We start from the raw sequence: 19,192 nt of genomic DNA, 5'->3' as shown, positions 1-19,192 counted from the left end.
ATAAAGGATTTTCCACCATGCTGCTTCTTGGACACACAAACACTAAACATCTAGCTTCATTCACAGTGATATAACATGTTGAGCACCATTCATGTGTCAACAGGAATGATCCCAGATGCAGTAATTACTGCACTACAAAGACTATAATGATCATCTAGAGGCTGGCAGCAGCATCATGTTCAATGAGAGAATGTCACTTTTCTCTGAATGTGGAAAACAAAGCTAATGGCGCGTGTTGTTTTGTGAAACTGCAATTAGTTTCAGAGTTGACACATTCAGCTGATAAAAAGCCACAAATTTCATTTACACAGATCTGATTTATTTACAAACTATTGAATCAGCGAACATTTAAATTTCTGGTCACCTCGGCTGTAGTGGACACATATTTTTCTGCACCATTTTTAGGTCATGACTAAAAAGCTGGTTAACCACTGGATAAACAGGGTTTAGGAAGACTATAGGAGGCCCTGATAATGGCTGCCGATGTGGCCATCATTTAGTATTGTGGAGATAATAGCTGTTTACCAGACAGAGAGCACCATCTTTAAGCAGTGTCATAAAGACCAGTAGTTTCAAAACTGCTAAGGTCTTTATAAGAAAACAATAACACTGTAAAAAAAAACATGATTTTGTGGCTTTGGTGTTCACTGTTTCTGGACATATGTAACAACACTAAGTTAATTTGAGGTGAGACACCACAGAAAACAATTATTACAGAAATCTTATGACAGCTGACTCCTGAGTCCAGAGTGACTTAATAGTACTTGATGACCGTTATTTAAGAGCCAAACCAAAACGAAAGTTAAACTAGCCGTAAAATCCCACAAACTGTTTAGTGATAGAAATGCAATTAAAATGAAAGAAATCTTCAGGAAATATCTTTCGTAGTTTTTGTGAACTTGGTCAAATCTGTCAGGACAACAAGGATCAAGAGGAAGATATTAACTGAGACTGATTCCTTATAGCTGTGAGTCTATAAATGTGTAAGGATTACATAATCCTGAATATCTATAAAAAAAAAAGAAATATCCTAGAATGATAAAAAGAAAAATAGACCAGCGCAAAACCTTTTTTGACCCTTCCAACATATTTAACATTGCATACCCCAAAACATTTTTATTTTTAAAAAGCATTAATCAAAGCATTAAAATAGAAAATGATACAACATAAAGGACAACATGATTAACAAAGTGAATTGTAGAGGAAGCACTTGTGAGATATTACAACAAATGTACACCTCTGGGGTCTGCAGGATAAACACACTCAGTCTCTTAGGGTCACAGGTGAGTTAGAGGCTAGTGGCAGGGTACACCCTCGACGGGTCAGCCAACAATCTCACTGATAACCTGACATGCATGTCTTTGGACACAGGGACACCCACAGAGTCACAGACAGGACGTCTCTAGAGCGACTCTACAAAAGTCCCCCGACTGGCCAGAGATTTGAACCTACAACTTTCCACACATGGGCCATTAATCAAAGTAATTTGAAAAACTCTTTGAAAAACTGTAAGAATGAAATAAAATAAAAAAACTTCCCCCCACATGCTTCTTAATATCCAAACTTTAATTATTCCTAATGGACTGCATTAAATGATATTGCAAGTAAGATGTATTATAATATGTATTTTAAATCATGATTAAATTGGATTATGTAAAACCATCACCCTCTGCTATCTGGAAAATTCCAGGTCACATGAATCATTCTCATATTACTCTTTAGTTCATCATCAGATTTTTTCAGTGTTAAAAAATATTTTGAGTCTTTCTTTGACCCCGTAATGCCAAATGTGTCATATTTTATACACACGTTTTGAGACGTCAGTGTGATTTTTTTTTACCCCTTAAAAACCAGATGTGTAAAGTTAACACATAAAGTGTGAGGAAAAAATATTAAAACTCATATATGTAAATTAATATTTAATTTCTTGTTTAAACAAAATTGTCACAAGCTTCAATAAACACATAAAAAGGCAGTTATTTCATGGTTCAGGCTTCAGATGGTTACGATAATAATTCAGTAGGACGAAGTAAATGTTCACTCAGTACTTTGCAGAAAATATTTTAATTTCATTTGCAAGGTTATACTGCAAATGAAATCAAATATACAAAACATAATTTTTAACAACTGTTCAGCCTACATGAGTGCAATGTCGTTGTAAAATGAAAAAAAAGGTCTGTTACAAAAATAATGCTATTTTCAAATTTTGTGAATTACTGTTTCCTTAAAGTTTTTAGAGAGGGTAATTAAAATTAACGTTTTAGATTAAAGCGGGTTGTCTGTCTTTATGTGATCAGAATTGAAATTAAAGCATATTTTTATTTAAATCTTAAACGAATTGCACCTTTTTAACATTCTTCATCTTCATCAACAGTCTGACATGCACAGTGTTTATTTGAGCCTTTGTGTTTAACTTAATGTCAGTGGAAGATAGTTTATATGAGTTAAATTTAACATAGCACCAAGTAAATAAGTAAAATGTATTTATGTAGAACCATTGTAGACAAGGATCACAAAGTTATTCACAACAATAATCAAATAAAAAATATAGACATTAAAACACAACAATAATATTCATAATTTAAAAGCAAGCCTGTACAAGTAAGTCTTGAGCTACTTTTTAACCGTTTCATTGCAGCCCACAGAAACGAAATCTGAACTGTAGTGGTGGTGCATACCATAGTTAAGAAGCCACAACCTCAAACAGACAGTCTCTTTTAATGTCCAGAAAGATGAACCACCAACAGGTTTTGGTCCAAAGATCTCAATGACCTGCATGTTTTATATGACCGCAGTTCACTATGTAAGTAGGCATTCAACCATGCATAGCTCTGGAAATAATCACAAAGATACATAATGCAAAGACAGCAAAGTAGGTGTCAAGTGAGATCACTAGAGAGCCTAATAAGTAGCTGCACTTTGCAGTGAGTGATTTGTAAGTGATCCAAAAAGGACTTCCTGAGGCCAACGTACAGTGAATTACAACTTTGAGGAAACAAAAGCATGAATTATCATTTCTAATTCTGACTTGGACACCATTCGACTGAGGCGGGCAGCATTTCACAGATAAAATGCAGGATCCCACAAGGCTATTGATATGTGTATTAAAACTAAGAGCCTGATCAAATCTGACACCTACATTTTTGACATTTGATTGAAACAATGATGAAGACCCAAGACTAATAATCAGAGTGCAAACAAAGCTGTCAGTAGCACAAACAAAAACTTTTCTCTGTGTTAACTGAAAATAATTAGCAGCCATCCAGTTCTGTATGGCATCAATACAGTCTTAAAGGATGGATATTTTTACAACATTCTTTGGAGTAAAAGAAATGTACAGTTGGATATCATCTGCATAACAATGATATGAGACACATTCAAAGGTGTTGAAGTGATAGCAAATACATATTGATGCATTCTCAATCACCCAGGAAAGTAAATCTCCAAAAAGTTGATTCTGTTCATCTGGACGTAGTGTTTTGTGGGAGAAATGTTTCGTCGCTCATCCAAATGACTTCTTCAGTCTCAGCTGGCTGCAGGTTTCCCCAATCTTATAAACAGGAGAGAAGGTTTACGCTACAGGTTTTCGCTTGGGCAGCGGTTGCCCAAGCGAAAACCTGTAGTGATCCCATGTGATCCCCTTTTTTCTAAACACCGGGTCTTTGTGGCTTTTAAACCCCAAAACACGCTGCGCCAAAAATTGGTCCACCCCAAGGATCGGGTCCCCCGACACAAACAGAGTAACATAGTGTACGCTGTTAAGTGCCAGGAGGATTGCCAGGATTTATACATCGGGGAAACCAAACAACCTCTGGCGAAGCGGATGGCACAACACAGAGGAGCTACCTCGTCATGCCAGGACTCTGCAGTCTATTTACACCAACAGGCCAGTGGACACTCTTTCAATGATGAGGATGTACACATCCTGGACAGGGAGGAACGCTGGTTTGAGCGCGGAGTCAAGGAGACCATTTACTTGAAAAGGGAAAGACCATCTCTGAGTCGAGGAGGGGGCCTAAGGGTACATCTGTCACCATCTTACAATGCTGTGATTGCAGCCATTCCCCAACTCTCTGTGAATGGTACTCATGGCCATTGATCAGTGGGTTTTGGTCAGTGGTTGTTGATCAGTGGTCATGAGAATTTGCATAATTAAGATTAAGGAACTGACCTCCCAGCCCATTGTTCCTTCAGTGGGCTGGTTTCAGTCATTATGCAAATGTACTGTTTATAAGATTTGGGGAAACCTGCAGTCAGCTGAGACTGAAGAAGTCACTTGGATGAGCGACGAAACGTTTCTCCCACAAAACGCTACGTCCAGATGAACAGAATCAACTTTTTGGAGATAGCAAATACAGTGCAAACAGAACGGGTCCCAAAACAGAACCATGGGACACACCATAGCACAAAGTTGCAAATGAGGACGCCAAGCTGTCAGCAGCAACTAAGTAAGTTCTGTCTGGGAATAAGAATTAAAAACATTTTAAGTCTGATCCAGAGATGCCCAGCCATGTTGCTAACCTGTCAATCGAAATACCATGATCAATTGTGTCAAATGTAGCTGAACAACGTTTTCATCTGCATCTCTCTTCACTAAAATGCCACGAGAAACTCTAAGAACAGCAGTTTCATTAGGGTGATAGATCCTAAAGTCAATAGTTCAAATTATTTGCAATTGAAAAGGGAAAAAAAAAATCTGAATTCATTGGAGGGTCTGTAAATGGTTTTGTTGTGTATCTTTCGCTGATGTTGCTTTTGTGCTTTAATTTAAGAACAGTTTCAGTAAAGACTTAATTTTGTACCATTGTAAAATTTTTAACGTAAAATCCTAGTCTGCAAAATAACAGCTGTTAATAGTTACCACATAGATGTGTAATTTTACTCTGCAATGTAAAAGAATAGAAAATGCATGAAGTTGAAAAGATCTTAAAGCTGTCTATGGATGATAATTCCTAAAGTAAAGTTTTGTTGGTGTAAATATTGTTATAATTATCCCACAGTTTGACATTGGGATGCAATGCTCTGCAGTATGAAAAATATATATACAGTAAAATACAGCAAGGCGCCAGCCAGATTACTCTGGCAGCCATGAAATGGAGGTTTGTGTAGTCTTTATATCAGTCCAGATCTGCTCTGATATCAGCACCACTGGGACATGTGGGAGACCTGTTTCTGTTCTTGGATTACTGCTGATCCCAGCAGATCTCTAAGTCTGATTTTACACAAACCTGCTGATGTGTGGAACGTGAAGTGCGAGGAGTCCGAGAAGTTCACTTTTGGACACTGTGAAGGTGATATTAGCGGAACAAGGTGAGCCTTGTTCAAACCAGGGGAAATGTTTACATATTTTTTCAAGCGAAATGTGACCATAAATATGTAAATCTGTGACCATGTTAGTCATTCTGTTGTTTTGTCCATGACCGTGACATGCCACTTGTGTTTATCTTTTGTTACACAATCTTCCGACACTATTGTTTGACCATGACAGATAGATAACTTGTTTCTATAAACTATTCTTGGTCAAAAAACATGCAGACTGCTGTCATGCTGTATGTACTGTTTGGCTCCTTTGAGAAGGTAAATAAAGCTACCACAACCATAATGTATAATACAGTATTAGTTTTATATTTGAAAAAGTAAAGTTTGAAAATAAATGTCATAATGTAACATATCTGAGAAAAACTTAAAGGTGCCAATCCATGAACTCACGAGTAATTTGCACCTTTCTTTCATTATCCTTCCCCGTGGCTGCAACCTGATTTTCTTCCTCTGTCTCACATCTTTTGCACCAAACATGATGTTAAACAAGAAAAATCTATCATGTATTCTTTCTTCTTGGTTATATGGGCAATTTGTGTTGCTCATTCTTTATTACTGCCATCATGTCAAATTCACATCAGTCAAAATTAAACAAGAATTACTATTGTTAAGCAAAACAGTCCCAGAGCACGATGCTTCACAGTTTCTTCTCCAAACATGGCTCTTGTCATTGCGGCCAGCTCAATCTTTGTCTTGTCTGACCATAAAACCTTTCTCCAGCTGCAAGTTTCAGTCAATTTTTAAGGTGCTGATTTTAGAAACAGGTTTCTTTCTTAGTCGGCACCCTCTGCGTTCACGGCATCGCTGTCCACTGTGACACCGGTGTTCCAGCTGTCCCTGGTTCATGGCATGCTTGAGGCTCGGTGGCTCGTGGGTTAATCCTGAGCATACCAACTAATTTCCTTTCATCTGAGGTTGACACTTTATGTCTCCTTCCAGACCTTGGCAAATTGTTGACACAGCTGAATAATTTGTACTAACGTATAGGTTTTTTTGACGATCTTGTAATCTGCGGTTGTTTAGAAATAACTCTAAACTTTCACAGCTCTCCTTAGATCTTCATAGAGTTCCTCGGATCTTCCAATGAGAATTCGATTTAAGTAAATAATAATAATAATAATAATGGATTGGATTTATATAGCGCTTTTCAAGGCACCCAAAGCGCTTTACAATACCACTATTCATTCACTCTCACATTCATACACTGGTGTATGTATATATTTGAACCTATATGTATCCTTTTGACCCAGGGTTTATTAAAGATTACGATGACTAAATTACATGACATTAATGCCCATGATGAGCATATGTAAACTTACGACTTGCCAAAGTGTATATTAACAATGGTTTAGTCTCAGGATTCAAAACATATGCTTTGTGGTGTTTGCATGTGTGGGTGGTGTCATGCTTGCGTCTTCTGAACTGAAGCACTCATTTGCCTCCTGAAAATGACTATATTCATTATTTTCTTTTTGCAAGTCATATTTAATATCACAACTGTTTCCAGATAATTATTATTTTTATATAAGAGCAGAACGGATGAGAAAGAAAATGCAGGAGACTCCTTCTTTAAATAAAATCATATTTATTTTACAAATTTGCACAATTACGGAACAGTGGTGAACATTCATACAAGTAAACACCTATAAATGTGTGTAGCCTGACACACTTGTCTCACACGCGCGCGCACACACACATGCACACACAGACACACTCACTCACACACATCATGTACAGCATGTATGCAATAACAGAGTTTCATATACAGCACACAGACATACGGGCAGCTACCTACAAAGCATTTTGCTTCCTTCCTTCAAGTGTAAATCAGATCAGATTTTGTCCATCTTGCTCATTTCACACATTCACAATGCTCCAATGACTCAGTGTCGTTACTCTAGCAATCAAACAAAAGAGGTGAAGTGTGAAATGCAGACATACTGTAAAGGTGGGTGCTGTTAGCTTCTGTTTCCATCGCAGGCAGAAGCTCGTGTTTGCAGCTGAGGTGACGTTTGTTAAGTGTTTTAGAGTAAGTGAGCTCTGCTGTCACTGAGAGGCTCTACAGTGAGTTGCACAAACAGAGCAGCTCTCAGACCTTGGATATGTCTTCTAAAGGCAGATTAAAAAAAACAAAACAAAACATGGCTTACATTTATTAAAAGCCTTTTCGTGTTTAGGTTTGATTTTCCCAATATTATGGCAGTGATTGCTATATAACTTTAAGGATCTGCAGTACCGACTTTGGACTGGTGGTTCATAGTATTTGCTGTAACACTGAACAACCTATACATTTTTCTGACAGCTAACGGTAACACCTCATTAGGTGATTCATTAGCTGCTAGGTAACACTGTTTGTTTAGCATTTGGCATTTAAAGTGGAGAGGAAGTGATACAACTTTACAAATAACTCAAAAAAAAAAAATAGAAAAAGGCTTTGATTGTCTTCACGCAATTCTTTGTGAGGAGAGATCTCCCTAGATACTTTAACAAAAAATACTTTTGTGGTTTTATTGAGCACAGAGGAAACAGAAGCATTTCAGGCAAGGTGAGTAGAGGAGGAGGAAGGGAGAGATTGGACTGCAGAGGGGGGAGGAGAGGAGAAGGCAGACAACAATAAAGTGAAATCTAGTGGAAAAACATAGAGGAATCTTTAAAGTCCTCCTTGTCAGCAACTTTCTAGCCTCACTTTGAGTTGGGCCGCAGCTCCTGTAGTGTATCTCTCTTCTGTTAGTCGTCTCGAATGACTGGCTGAGAAAGTCTTTTCTCACTGCTTCTGGTTGCAGTGTCAGGTATATCAGAATAGACAGAGTGGCACTGTTAGCTGATTATCTCTCTCTCTTTTTTTTTTTTACAGTTAAAATGTGCACCATCCAAATAAAATGTTGCGGAAACTGGACGCAACAAGCAAAGGAATGTGAAGCCCATAAATCCACAGCACAGGGTGTATTGCTGGTAGGTTTCAGACCTCCACCTGCCCCTGTGTCAGGTGAGCCCTGAGCTGCTGGGCTGCACTGACGATCTTCCTCTGGTGTCCCAGCAGGTTCACGCCGAGATCCTGGACGTCTCTGAAAGAGAGTTCAGACAACAATATTCAAATCTTGACAAAATCAATATGTAAGAGCAACATAAAATTACCAAGGTAATTTTCTAACAGTTTGGATTATCCCAGAAAGTTGAGTCGGTTCACCTGGACGTTGCATTTTCTCCCACTGAAAACACAACTTTCTGGAATTTCCTTACCAGGATGATTGAGCATGCATCAATACAGTTGGATTTTGACACAGAAAATCTAACAACCCCTTTGTGCTATTTTCTAATGTGAAAAAGAACAACCCAAAAAAACCGTAGGCAATTGGATGTCTTTAAGTTTACGAACCTCAGAATTGAAGAAAACCTCCTAGATGAGACGTGAAACAACTACACAAACTACACAGTTTCCTTCTTGTTTTCAAGCTCTTCAGACTACCATGAGCCGAATGACTGAAAACCTTCACAAGGAGGTAGTACCAGAAGTTTGAGCTTTATTTTTACACCTTGTTGCTTCTGCTTGGTTAGCATTAGATGCTGAAACCGCATGATTAGATTGAATACTGTCACGGCGGGGTGCGCCGATGTGTGTGGAAACAGGACCCAAAAGCAGATGATGACGAGTAGTTGAAAGTTTGAGCAGAAAAGTGATCCTTTATTAGATGACGGCAGAAATAAACCAGGAAACCAAAGTAAACTGACAAAACACTAAACGGTACTGAGACCAAAACCTAAACTATGACTGTGATGGAAAATAACCAGCAAATACTATGACTAAGACTAATGATGAATAACAGAAGAAAACCATAACTAAGACCGAGGTCAAAATAAACAGAACCAGGCTAGAACTAGGGCAGAATAAACAGACGACCCGACAATGGCATGCAGAAAACAAAGGGCTTAAATACAGACATGAGGTGAATCAGGGGAAGTGGAAACATATGGGGAAACAGCTGACAGCCATAAACCTAATGACAGGACCAGGAGAGAAAAGCTAAATACAATTAACAGAGAACACATGACATTGTCAGAATAAAACAGGAAATACTAAAACTAAACATGACAACACAACTTAACAGACCTAATACGTGATGAATAAATACCAAACCCCAAAACATAGAAAACCCAGGAACAATAACCAATAACTGCCTAAACTAAAGGCAAAATAGGAAATAACACAAAAACTAATAACATATCAAAAAATACAAAGAAAAACTCAGAGTGCTGGGTCGGGGACCCAGCCTGTGACAGAATACAATCAATCTGGCTCCACATTAATTGCAAAAACAATATTGCAGTTCACATTGGCTTGTCTTCCTCCCCTCACCCAACTGGCACATAGCTGCCCTTCCCTGACCCTAAATCCGCTGGAGGTTACTTCCTGTTAAAAGGGAATTTTCCCATCCTACTGTTGCCAAAGTGCTTGCTCAAAGGGGATCATATGATTGTTGAGGTTTTCTCTGTTTTGTAGGGTCTTTACCTTACAACATAAAGTGCCTTGAGCCAACTGTTGTTGTGATTTGGCATTATATAAATAAAACTGAACTGAATTGAATATTTTGTTTTGAAACTCCTTTTTGATGTGCAGAAATCGTTTTAAATATGTTTTATAAAGAAAATTAGATTAGAATCAGGAAGAAAAACTTTTGAGATCAACAAAAAACCTGTGCGAAGCACACAGGTGTAATCTACAAAGTTTTATGATGATGGTTCAAATCGGAGCTCAAGCATGGGTTCTTCATGCATTCGTTCCTCTTGGACCTTCTTGGACCCTCGTGCTAACTACTGGCCCACCATTCTGTCCCTATTCTATTCTAAGATTGTTTAAAGAATTAAATCTGCAGGTTGCAGAAGTTTCTCCTTTCCTTATCTTATGGTGACTTGTTTTGGTTATCAGATACCTACAAAAACTGCAAAATCCTCCCGGCTATTTGTCCCTCATCAGTTGCACCATCAGAGCACCTTTATCTTATGGTGTCTGTTTCATAACACTAAAGGAGTGCTCAGTGAGTTGCAATGAGACACCTACAGGTCCTGACCAAGCACCAGTATGCAGGGCTGCTCTGAAATGTTTTTGTGCACCGAAATGCACAAAAAAAAATCGGCCTTGGCACTTTTGTTGCAGTCGGTCTATCGCGTCTCTCTCTCTCTCTCCCTTCATCTATTTTCTTATTATTCTAATTTCATTTCCCTCTGTCTGTCTCTCACTCTGTTTTTTGGACTGGTGTCCCTCCGCCTGCACAGCTTCTCCACAGCTAGTGCTACAGCTGCCTCCTGTGTCTATGAAGGCTCATTACTGCTTGTTGCTGGTACATTACTACTGTTGACAGCGCAGCAGCAATTGCCCTGACAGCTAACATGTTGCTCAATTTGACATTTCCTGTATCTATTTCTAGCTTCTCTTTCTTTGTCTCTCTTAGCTTTCAGCGCCACCTTTTCAGCTCTTCTTTCACACTAAACTCTGTTCAATAAGGTGTGTAAGAGCACAGCAAAGATTGGGGAGGGTCCAGTTGCATAAAGAGATTTGATAGGGCAATACAGTAATGAAAATGAACAAAAAGGCTGCCAGTGCTTCTGGCACTGTCTAAAAGTGCGTCGGCCCACTGGGCTCTTTACCACTATGCGACAACTTGACTTGAGGATTCAGTGGATACCAGGTGGCTGGTGTGCTTGATAATACTCATGACATAGCTAAAATTAAATTAATGACTGATCTAATTAAATCTTAAGTCAAGAAGCCAGCTTTAAAAATGTTTGATATATTTTTCTGTATTTTTACGTTTGTAACTATCCATGCATACTCACTCCATCGTAAGCTTGCTGACTCTGTCTAATGTGTCCAGGTGCGCTCGATCAAACTCATCCTGATACCTCTCCATCCTCAGCGCTTTCAGCCAATCACTGACCGTCACCACTGACGATAAGTCTGTGGGAGTGGGGCTGAGCAGCGGCTGGGAGCAGCTTCTGTAAATGTCAAAAATGAGAGCACGAGAATCCATAACTGCAGCAGATTGTGCATCACCTGCTGCCTCGGATATGCTTTGCAGGTGCGTTTGCCAGGAGCTGGCGTCTCACCGAGTTGGCTCAGCTTTGAGGGACGCGGGGTGCCTGATGAGTCGATCCAGAGAAGACAGGACTGAGTCGAAACCTGGTCGGTCTGCCCGCTCGGCCTGCCAGCACTGAAGCATTAGAGAGTGGAGGGCAGGGGGGCAGTTGTGGGGGGCCGGGAGACGGTACTGATCTGCTACTGCCTTCATCACCTGCAGACACAAAGAGGAAGGCATCAGACAGAAGTAGGGCAGATGGAGTCTTGTGCAATTAGCCTCCATGAAAGGTCACAGATCTCTCAGAGCTTTCAAGAATGACTAAGAGAAAATTATGCAAATTTCATCAGTTTGGCATTTTGTCACCGTTTAAATATGCCTGTTGTGTAACAGGAGGAGGGGGAGGGAAGTACATTTAAGTACTGGAGGGCCACATTTGTGTAATAATACGTTTATTCCTCTAGATTACTGAAATATTCTACATAATGAAGGCTGTTTTAACAGATTAAGCATTTAAAATATGATTTACACAGCACAAATTAATCTTTATTTTGCAGATACGGTATTTTCTGCATCTGTCAGCATCGGTAGTGATTTGATTTTATTGGTACTTTATTGCTACATGATGCACTGAATGCAAAATTTAGGAGATTTTTTGTTAAAAACTTCACATTGGCTGAGAAAGACAGATAATAATGCCTAATCCATGAGCTTGGTGAAACGTTAATTTGGGCTAAAGAAGGACTTCATTAGATCACTGTGATCCCATTTATTGACTTCATGAGCACCTCATTCTTATGAATGATATGAATGCTATAGCTCAGGAACAGCTGGAAGGAATATTTATGGTGCAAATATCCATTTGTACTCGAAGATGAAGTTCAAGATCACTTTGATGTCATGTTTTTGGATGTATCTTAAGAACTTATATGCAAAATATGAAAAAAAATCCCAAAGGTCAAAAGTCAGCTTCACTTTGACATCATAATGTTAAATACACTTTTCTGTCTAATATTTAAAACATGAGCAGAGGGCACCCTTTAGTCCAATACTGAATTGCTTTTGTTGATATGTAATTTCTTGAACACTTTATTAAATTATGTATTATAAGACTTTTAAAAAACTCAGATGTAAATTGCCACCTGACAAGTTAGTGTTACAAGTTACAAGTTACAGCAAAGCAGTAATTCTAGTTAACTGTATATTGTTACACCATAATAAAGATAAGTGCACTATACCAAGGGTTTTGCACATTTGCTTCTTTAACAATTCAGGAAACATTTTTCTTCATACTCACCTCTTGATTGCTCATGTCCCAGTACGGACGCTCTCCGTAGGACATAACTTCCCACATCAGTATTCCAAAGCTCCAGACATCACTAGCTGAGCTGAACTTGCGATGCTGAAATGCTTCAGGTGCCGTCCATCTCACAGGAATCTTACTGCCCTGATAGATTGAAAAGAGAGCAAAAACATATACAGTCACTCAGTGATGATGGAAACCAAGCTAAAAGGCGCTCCTTCCCTTCTAACCTACCAGTGAGGCAGTGTAAGTTGGTATGTTGTGGTCCAAGCCCCTCATAAGCCTGGAGAGGCCAAAATCAGATACTTTACAGACCAGGTTGGAGTTGACCAACACGTTCCTGGCCGCCAGGTCTCGGTGAACAAAGTTTCTCTCAGAGAGGTAACGCATCCCTGCTCCAACTCCCCTGAGCATCCCGACAAGCTGGAGGACACTGAACTGACCTTCGTTCTCCTGAAGAAATTAAGAGACATGATGGAGAAAAAAAGTCTCCAGTGTGGTGTAACATGTGCAGGAATTCCTGACAGCGCGTTGTTTTTCTCACCCTGAGGAAGGCATCCAGGGGCCCGTTCTCCATGAACTCAGTGATGATCCTCTCTGGAGGGGTACGAGTGATAACACCCTCTAGTTTCAGCACATTGGGGTGGTCAAACTGTCCCAGGACTCCTGCTTCACTGAGGAACATCCCCTTCTCTCTGTCTGATGCCCCCCAGCGCAGAGTCTTCACTGCTACCAGCACTTCCCTGCGACCCAGCGGATGGTAACGACCACGAGAAACCTCGCCAAATTGGGCTGTAATGGAATAAACACGGAGGATATTACACTGTGCTGCTGCCAGCACGTAACAACAGCAAGATTTAAAAGAAAGGAGACCATGAAACGTACCTGCACCAATCACCTCCTCGATCTTGAGGTGAGTTGGGTCGATCTCACGGGCAAATTCTTTGACGGCCTCGCTAGGGTCCTCATAAGTGGATGGGTCAACGTAATACTTAACTCCACCTGGGAACAAGAAATCTACTTTTGAAAAACTGATTCAGAACTTTTAGTCCTTTACTTTAGACATGTAATCCCAAAAACAAGGTAAAAATGATCTTTTATAATGCAAAGCTGATGAGCTTTACTTTACACACAGATAGCATTTCTTTGTATTATTCATTTAATAATAAACATATAGAGCATCTTTATTTTTTTCCTATAAAAAAACAATGAATCCCAAAATAAATAATTCATTTTATTATATTTCACTCACCTCTGTTACTGATGTACCTCTGGAGTCGGTCACTGTATGGACTCTCCCTCCTCTTACTGCCATGTAAAAGCAGTCAAAAACTGTAATACCAGATTAAAACATACATGCATTCATCTGTTACGGCATTTATACCACAACCAACCTGCGAAACACCACCACAACCACAATGGCTGCCACGACAAGGAGAAACGCGGCCCCACCCATGACTGAGCCCACCAGCAGAGGAAGCCGGGTCTGGATTTGCTGTGAATGCTCCTCTGCGGGAGAGAAAATGAAACACCTTCAGCTATCAAGTTCAGATGTGCTTTTATTGGATATACAGACCACTTTATCTTTAGTTACAGCGATATATTTTCTATTTGAAAGTTTGATATTGATGTTAATACTGAGGCAGAGATGTTTTCTTAGTATTAAAAATGACAAAATAACTACAGAGAGATGTTTGCTGTGTTCATACCGAGGTGTTTAACCTCTTAATTTTTGAATTCAGGTGTTTTCAATCCTATTCCCACAGGTGTAGCCATGCAGCCTGTTTTTAGAAACATCTGTAAAAGCAAAGGTCATTCTAAATGCCCCACTGAGGTCGAGCGTGGGACTGTAGCAGAACGCAACCGTTGTAAGAACACGCTCAGGAACCACAGCAGCTCGGGCAGGAAGTGGCAGACCATGTTAAGTTATAGCACAAGGTCACTGAGACGCACCTTTCTGCTGATTCAATAACTGCTGAGTTTCAAACCTCTGACGTTAACATCAACACAGAAACTGGTTCACGGTGTGGGTTTCCATGGCCAAGCAGCTGCTGCAGGTGAAATCTGTAGGTGGCCCAGGACATGTATCCATATAGTGTAACTTTGGCCCTTCTAGTGTCACCATCCCGGTTCTGATTGTGGGTTTTTGAGGTTGAATTCTTTCTTTTTCAGGTGTTCAGAGTTTTGTTATGTCTTTTTTGTTTTTGAGGATTTTTGGAGCCTTTAGTTCTTGTTTTAATTTAGTCAGTTTTAGAGTTTAGAAGTGTTCCTTCAATAGTTCCTGTCTCAACGTCCTGTGTCTGCTCACTCTTTAGCTCCGGTTTCTAACTTACTCTTTTATTTTGGCAGTCATTTCTCTCCTGCGCTTCGATTCTTTCCTCTCCTGTCTCGTTGTCTTTGATTATTATCACCTTTAATTTTGCTACCCTGGTGTGTCCACTTTTTCTAATTATATCACATCTAGTCGCTGATAGCTGGTTTTGTGCTTCTGGTTTGCAACACAGTCTTCTCATTTCTACATGATTAAGTTTACATTGCGCAAAATAAAGTGCACTGAAAATGATTCACAGTTTATTCTTTGTTCCCTAGTTTCTCTAATTGCTATCCTGAATTTATCATGCTATCCTGACATCTTCCTCTGGTCTTACTCTTACTATTTTTTATGTTAATGGTAAGGCCTTATATTAACCACTAAGCTTTGTATTACATATAGTAATGCAACTTCACTGAGATGAATGTAACTGCAGTTACAGTAATTGAAAGCTGCCCCAGCTTTTGTCTGTTTGTCCTTTGTAAATGCTTGTTTTTGTACTAAGTACAGTCGTGCACACCCACACTCAAACAACAGCATGTGCATTTATTTTAATGCTTATGCCAATATGATCTTTTGACAGTTTTCTATAATCATTTCAAATCAGTTCAATTCAGTTGTATTTATATAGCATCAAATCACAACAACAGTTGCCTCAACATGCTTTCTATTGTAAGGGACAGACCCTACAATAACAGAATATATACTTTTTTCTTAAACTATAAAAAAATAAATGACTGTGTGCATTACCTAGAGGCAGCGTCGTGAAGTAGATGGTGTTGCTGTAGGGCCCGTAGCCTCGCTCATTTCGAGCTCTGATCTGGAAGGCGTAGATGGAGCCGGGAATCAGAGACTTGACGGTCACTGTGTTAGTCTCACTGTACACAGTCAATGCGCTGTCCACGTCTGAACCCTGACGAACAGAGAGGAAGGGTCTGTTGTTTGGGCTCAGTTTGTTTTGTGTACAATCACAGCCAGTATGCTCAGTAAAGGATGCCTTTGTGTGTATTTACCCAGCGAACACTTAAACGACTGTTGTTTTGTTGTTTGAATGCCATACTGCGTTATGGTGGAGAAAATGGTTCCATTATAAAACATCTTGTTGCCTGATCAGGCTGGCCATTGTGAACATGAGTTAATGTTTTTCCTGTAGTTTCTAGCACATTTTTGTACATTATAATTTTGTCAGTTAAACAAAGAAATCTAAATAATTCTGGTAATGCTGGAAGAATAAGACAGGCTGCAGTCAAAACAGCAAGATCATGCTCACTGCTGTGAAAACAGGCCAGCTCACTAATAAAGAATACACCACACGTCGGGTAGGTAGCGAGATGCTTGTAGTCACGGTGAAAGTCAAGAGGCCCATAAAAGCTCACCATCCAGTACAAGATGGTCTTCTGCTACAGATTTGATGTGTATTCAGAGATGCTCTCTGCATACCAAGGCTGCAACAGGTGGTTATTTGGGATGATGTTACTTTCCAATCAGCATCAAGGAGTTTGACTATTCTCCTTTGACTTCTGGGATCAGCAAGACATTTTCACCCAGAAAACCTGATATTTTCTCTTTTTTGAACCACTCTCTTTAATTTCTAAAAACCATGCCACGTTCAAAGTCACTGAATTCACCTTTCTTCCTCATCCTGATGCTCAGTTTGAATTTCAGCTGGTTATCTTGACCACGTCTACATACCTAAACGTGCTGAGCTTCACGCAATTGGCTGATTAGATATTTGTGTTAAAAACATGTTTATGGCAAAACCAGTCCATAGAGTTGATACTGCATCTGTCTCATCACAACCATTTCGTAACCAAATAACTTGGTTTTGTAAGAGAGGTTGTGACGTCCCGTCACGACCAGCTGCTATCAAACTGAAAAACTAATGCTGAAACCTTCTGCCGGTATGTGTGACTTCACTGAACATACCTTGTCATAGTATCTGAGCTGATACTCCAGGATGTCTCCATTAGGCCTGTCTGGCTGAGGCCACGACAGAGTGATGGAGTCCGGGGCCCGGCTCAGCTGGTGCATCATAGGAACGGTACTGGGAACTGTGGGTGACAAGAGACGATACTTGAGCACGTTAAAACAGGAGAGCTGTTAGTTCACAAGTGACAGTGCCCACATGAGGGCAGTGTTACAAAACATGTAGACAGAATTCAGTTGAGCGTAAAAGTGAAGTAGGAGTTTTTATGGTGCACCAGTCAGGATCTAGTTTCACTCAGTGAGCTGGGAGCAGTTAAAGGGAACTTTCTGGCATTCCATTCATTTGATCAATAAGCTCTGAGAGCACTCACAGGAAGATTTTAGATAATGTGAGCTCATTGAACCTCCGAGCCAGTCTTGATCGGTTTCATGGAAAATTGTATAATGGTGTACTTGGTGTGCACAATGCCCCATTCTCCTCTCCTTTGCCCACTCATCTGCTTTCATCTTTCTTTCTCTCCGTCTCTTTGTCTTCCCATCTCTCATTTGTCCCTTTCTTCCTCCACAGTGACCATAATGGGATCTGACAGGATTTTGTAACCTCGAGCAACCTCCCGTTCAGAGAGCAGGAGCAGAAAACATGGAGCAAAGAGACCGAAAGAGAGGGGAGGAGGAGGGGGAGAGAAAACTCTCACACACACACACACACACACACACACACACACACACACACACACACACACACACACACACACACACACAATCTACGCAAACGTCATCATCAGAGCGTCTCTTCCTCTTTCATCTCATCTTTTTCATCGTCTCCGTCCTGTTCTCACCTGACTGGCTCGTAGTGAAATTGATGCTTGAGTATCGAACTGGGAAAGGACTCAAAGCTGACACTTCATTCATGGCTTGCACCTGTCAATACCAAGAACACACAGATGTGAATTTCAAAGCCTTTTTTTCCCCATTTATATTTATGACACGCTTCAACGTTTGAGAAACAAAGACAGACACGTGCAGCGTCCACTATGACAGGTCAACAAACGCCAGGAAATGGGGAAATATCTGTCCGTTATGAATAAGGAATAAGCGATGCTTTAGTCAAGGTATGCCGAACTAAATATTAAATGTTGGTGTGTATTTACTGATGCGGCACTTATAATAAAATAATAGAGCACAGTGGATTCATCTCATCTGTGGGTCCAGGAAGTGCTTCAAACTTTGAGTGAGATAAGACAAGGAAGAATCTTCCGTTTTTCCACAGCACCTGTATGAGATACGTGACCCTGGTCAGCAGGTTGTTGAGGGTGACCTTGGTTTGTTTCAGGTTAGGTCTGGGAGGGGCTGAAGGTGACGCCCTCCCCACACCAAGAGCACAAAGCCGAGTTGGTGAAGGTCGGTGACGGACAGATGCGACACACCACCCCGTACCACACCTCACTTCGGCCTCCCATGTCCACCGGAGGGCGCCACCTCAAGGAAACCCCACCATCGCCGCTCTCATACTCCCAGGTCAGAGAGACAGGAGCAGACGGAGGAGCTGCGGAGAAAGCAGAGATGGGGAGAATGGGAGGAGTTTGACATACATAATGCAAGCGGTGGACTCTAAGATGGAAGCATCTGGTAAAATGTTTAAGATATGAAAGAACCTGCAGGCTGGCAAAGACATTTATGCAATGAAAAGTAATGGAAAGAACTTTATAAAATAGTTTGATGGTGAGGCAATTTCGTATGAACGAGCGTAGGAAAGTTTCATGCTTAACAGGTTTTTCTGTTGGTGCAATTTAAAGATTAAAAAAGTCTTTAAAAAGGGATTTTATTCCACTGACTGTGTATCTCGGTTCTCACAGTCTGAGCAAATGACAAATGACTCCAATGAGGCCCCTTGAACGCCTCGCAGAGGAGCCAGGCGTAAACAAACAAACAGACAAAGCTCACTTGTGCAGGCAGAAGAGTTGGCATCGCTGGCGGCCCGGTAAAAGCCGCTGCGACATTCACACACACTCGATCCCTCATGGCTGGTTCGGCTGTTGGATGGGCACACAGTGCAGGGAATAGAGCCTGAAATAGACTTAAAGTAGCCCACAGGACAGGCTGTAAGGAGACATGAAGACAGAAGAGGGGTTGTGTTTTATTAACAGCTTGCGGTTATATAAATAAAGTGATCACTGCTCCATTAGCGGTGTTCACTGCTATGAGTTTGCAGGTTTAAACTATGAAATGCTGCAGCTGCTGTTAAAGAAACAAGCTTAAATT

General features: G+C 40.3%; 1 protein-coding gene across 1 annotated transcript in view; it reads right to left on the bottom strand.

The window, feature by feature from the left end:
* Positions 1-6,884: 6,884 nt before the first annotated feature.
* Positions 6,885-19,192, bottom strand: part of ephb6 (eph receptor B6) — a 44,726-nt gene continuing 32,418 nt past the window's right edge. The window contains 15 exon segments of the mRNA XM_040029994.1: positions 6,885-8,384; positions 11,152-11,310; positions 11,422-11,606; positions 12,688-12,837; positions 12,928-13,146; positions 13,238-13,485; positions 13,579-13,695; positions 13,946-14,001; positions 14,088-14,202; positions 15,755-15,917; positions 16,931-17,055; positions 17,770-17,851; positions 18,204-18,266; positions 18,268-18,476; positions 18,875-19,030. Coding sequence (XP_039885928.1) covers positions 8,279-8,384; positions 11,152-11,310; positions 11,422-11,606; positions 12,688-12,837; positions 12,928-13,146; positions 13,238-13,485; positions 13,579-13,695; positions 13,946-14,001; positions 14,088-14,202; positions 15,755-15,917; positions 16,931-17,055; positions 17,770-17,851; positions 18,204-18,266; positions 18,268-18,476; positions 18,875-19,030 — 2,153 coding nt within the window. The 3' untranslated portion in view covers positions 6,885-8,278.

The sequence above is a fragment of the Simochromis diagramma genome, unplaced genomic scaffold, assembly GCF_900408965.1.
Source record: "Simochromis diagramma unplaced genomic scaffold, fSimDia1.1 OVJJ01000361.1, whole genome shotgun sequence".
Lineage (NCBI taxonomy): Eukaryota > Metazoa > Chordata > Actinopteri > Cichliformes > Cichlidae > Simochromis > Simochromis diagramma.
This window is presented reverse-complemented; position numbering and strand designations above follow the sequence as displayed.